Genomic DNA, 3415 nt, shown 5'->3' on the forward strand with positions numbered 1-3415 from the left:
GGGGGGAAGCTTTCAGTCTTTCACTACTCAGTATGAGGCTACCTGTAGGTTCTTTGTAGGTGCCTTTCATCAGGTTGATGAAATTCCTCTCTAGTAGTTTGCTGAGAATTATTACGAAGGGTGTTGGATTTTGTCAAACGCCTTGGCTGCATCATTTCCACTCATATTTAACTGGGAAAGCCTGTTATACCTGTCTCAAAATGGCAGAACATCTGGTAAAGTCTAGTGGTGACAGCTGTGGCAAGAGGCTGAGCCCCAGATCCTGCCAGGCTAAGGTGTCCTCGGGTTGGAGGAGCAGGCTCGCCCCTCCCTCTGCTCAGAAGGTCCAGCAGCCTGACCAGATTCCGCAGCTTGCTGGGTTTTCCGGGGACTGCTTCCCTGCACGGTCCACACACCTGTCCCAATGTCCTCACCAGGGAAGGGTCTACCCAGGGCCAGCCTGCCTCAAAGAAGAAGTGGTTTAGTGTTTTCCCCGCCTTTAGAGGGAATGAGGCCCTTGCTCCTGGTCCTTACTCTATTCCACTGTCCAGCTGGCGCATGCCCCGAGGCTCCCATTGTACAAATTGGACGCTAAGGTGCAAAAGAACTAAGAATTTGCATAAGGTCCCCAACAAGCGAAGACGGGCTCCAAAGGTGGGAAGTAGACTTCGTTTTTCTGACCCAGCTTCCTTTAACCTGCAGGGCTGCCCCAGCGCCCCGGGCTTCATCCAGCACTGGGTGCAGGCGGGAAGCCCGAGAGGCTGATTCCGGCGCCCAAGCGAGGGCCCAGGTGGGTGAAACAGGCGCACCAAGGAGCTGGCACCTTGGCCCCCCGTGGATGCAAAGGGTCGGGCTCCGCCCCCTCCCGGCCCCGAGTCTGCTTTGATGTGCTGATGCGGCCTGGAAGGGGCCACTTCACACCTCTGGCGCGGCATAAAGCGGTCGCCAGTCCCGGGCCGGCAGACGTGCCGCCGCCGCAATGGCCCAGCCGCTGTGTGAGTCCTGGATGTTCTCCGCGGCCTGGGGCCCGGCTCGGCCGCCGCCGTCCTCGGAAAGGGACTGCTCCGCTCCGTCGTCCCCAGACTCGTGGGGCAGCCCCGTACCGAGCCTCGCGCGGCCCGGCGCCCGCCCAGACCCCCGCGCCGGGACAGTGGGGAAACGCAGAGCGCGCAGCAGCCGCCAGGGTAGCGGACAGCGGCAGAGCGCCAGCGAGCGGGAGAAACTGCGCATGCGCACGCTGGCCCGCGCCCTGCACGAGCTGCGCCGCTTCCTGCCGCGGTCCTTGGCGCCCGCTGGCCAGAGCCTGACGAAGATCGAGACGCTGCGCTTGGCTATCCGCTACATCGGCCACCTGTCGGCCGTGCTGGGCCTCAGCGAGGAGAGTCTGCAGCGCCGACGCCGGCAGCGCGGAGACGCGGGGTCCCCTCGGGGTTGCCCGCTGTGCCTCGACGGTGGCCCCGCGCAGAGTCAGACGGAAACTGAGGGGTGGGAGCCCGGGCCGCGGCCGGGGCCGGGGCCGGGGCCGGGGCCGGGACAGGGTCGCGGGCTGGGCCTGGGCTCCGCCGTCTGCGCCGGGGCGTCCTGGGGGTCCCCGCCCGCCTGCCCCGGAGCCCGACACGCGCCCGAGCTGCGCGACCCGCCTGCGCTCTTCGCGGATGCGACGTGCCTGGAAGGGCAGGTGATGGAGCCGAGCCCGCCGTCCGCGGTTAGTGCCTTCCCTTTGCCCCCGCGCACAGCCTCACCACCTGCCACGGCCAGGACCGGGCACCGTAGCGCTCCCTGCCCGCAGCTTGGCCTCTATAGTATGGCCAGGGCGCCAAGAGGGAGGGCAGGGGACTGCTAGGGTGGAGCCCACGAGCGCGCACACGCTCACGAGGCCACCGGTGCTGAGGCTTGCGCTGTCCTCTTTCTCCCTGCAGCTCCTTCCCGCCGACGTGCTGGCCCTGCTGGAGACCTGGATGCCCCTCTCGCCTTGGAGTGGCTGCCGGCCAGAGGAGCCCAATGATAGCGGACAACTGACGCCCTCTCTGTGAGCACCGAGGCTGTTGTGGCCTCAGCACCTTCGAGGTGGTTCCTCTGCCAACTGCCTTTTCTGGAAGAGGGCACCGCGATCCCAGCAGGGACATTGCTGCGGGTGAGAGCCGTCCCCACCGCGCCGGTTCTTCCCAGCGCCCCCCTCCATGGAGGGACCCATAGGGTTAGACGCTTTGAGGCAAGCAGGAAGCTCTGCCTAATGTGAATTTATTTATTTGTGAATAAACTGTGCTGGTGTCAGTTGGCCATTTCTTCTTCCTCCCCGTGGACACGGCTCCCTCTCTCCAAAGAAGAGCATGGGAGAGTTGGGAGGGGTTCTTGCAATCTTTAGCCGGTCCCCCCCCCCCCCGCCCCGTCCATCCCCGGAGGCCCAGACCCCTTTGGCCTTGCCCCCAGTCCTGGCTCAGCATCTCCTAGTCCAGATGGGTCAGCCTGGAAGGGGTGGGGAGGGGCGACCTAGGAGAAGGTGCTGGTAAGTAGAATCTGCTCATCTTTTCTTTGAACTTGGTGGGGAACTGGTTAAAACCAAAATATCTCTGTAGAAATACAACTCTCTTATTATTTATTGTATGTACATCAGATACCTAATACATGTCATACTGGACAGTTTTACAGAAGGATGAGAGTCAGCACTCAAGCCCACTCTGAAGCTAGGCTTCAGAGTCCCAGCTGTCAGCTCTGGTATAATTTTGCCAGCTCCATTCATATTAGGGCCTGAGGGACAGCAGCTCCAAGGGGTCACTTTCTTGGATCCTGGGGCCTTATTCTCCATGCACTGGAGCAGCCTGGCCTTGAACGCCCCCCCCTCCGCCTCCTCTGCATTTTCCTATCTCCCTTTTCTCTGGTTTTTCCCCCTTGTAGCTTAGGGACATACATAACGGTGTGGCTGTCCTGAGTTTATATAACCACGACCTCCTAGAGGCCCAGCTGGGGTGAGGTGAGGGGCTCACGGGTTGCATTGGAGTCCGCACAGGCAGCTGCCCTCCTGTCGTTTGCTGGATTCATATCAGGGAGCAGGAGAGGGGAGCCGGGCATGGGACCGAGCGCCTGTAATCCCAGCTACCTGCGAGGCTGAGGCAGGAAAATCACTTGAACTCAGGAGGCAGAGGTTGCAGTGAGTTGAGGTCGCGCTGTTGCACTCCAGCCTGGGCAACAAGAGCAAAACTCTGTCTCAAAAAAATAAAAAAGGAGAGGGGAGACGATCCCAGGAAGCCTGTCCTCATCCAGACCAGGGTGTTGGGAACCCTCACGCTTGGTGGGTGTGTGGGGAGAAGGGATGTAGCCTCTCTGGATACCCAGTTCTCCCCTCCTCTCCTTCAAATGTCTGGAACACAGTCCTTAGTGTTTGCCTTTATAAGAGCTTTAAGATACAATTCTCATGCCATAAAATTCCCAGCACAAT

The 3415-nt window shown here is 61.0% G+C and overlaps 1 protein-coding gene across 5 annotated transcripts in view; it reads left to right on the top strand.

The window, feature by feature from the left end:
* The window catches only part of MESP1 (mesoderm posterior bHLH transcription factor 1), a 27918-nt gene extending 25665 nt beyond the window's left edge, over positions 1-2253 (top strand). For 4 of the 5 annotated variants that reach the window (XR_004264396.1, XR_004264393.1, XR_004264394.1 and 1 more), the window contains one exon: positions 1899-1975. Coding sequence is in view for 1 of the 5 variants with exons in the window: in XM_032263819.1 (XP_032119710.1) it covers positions 959-1684; positions 1899-2012 (840 nt within the window). In the remaining 4 variants the exon portion in view is untranslated. Of the gene's footprint in view, positions 1-943; positions 1685-1898 lie in introns of those variants that run through there. The other variant, XM_032263819.1, reaches the window with a different exon arrangement.
* Positions 2254-3415: the final 1162 nt, after the last annotated feature.

The sequence above is a fragment of the Sapajus apella genome, unplaced genomic scaffold (assembly GCF_009761245.1).
Source record: "Sapajus apella isolate SASKATOON/1434 unplaced genomic scaffold, GSC_monkey_1.0 scaffold139, whole genome shotgun sequence".
Classification (NCBI taxonomy): domain Eukaryota; kingdom Metazoa; phylum Chordata; class Mammalia; order Primates; family Cebidae; genus Sapajus; species Sapajus apella.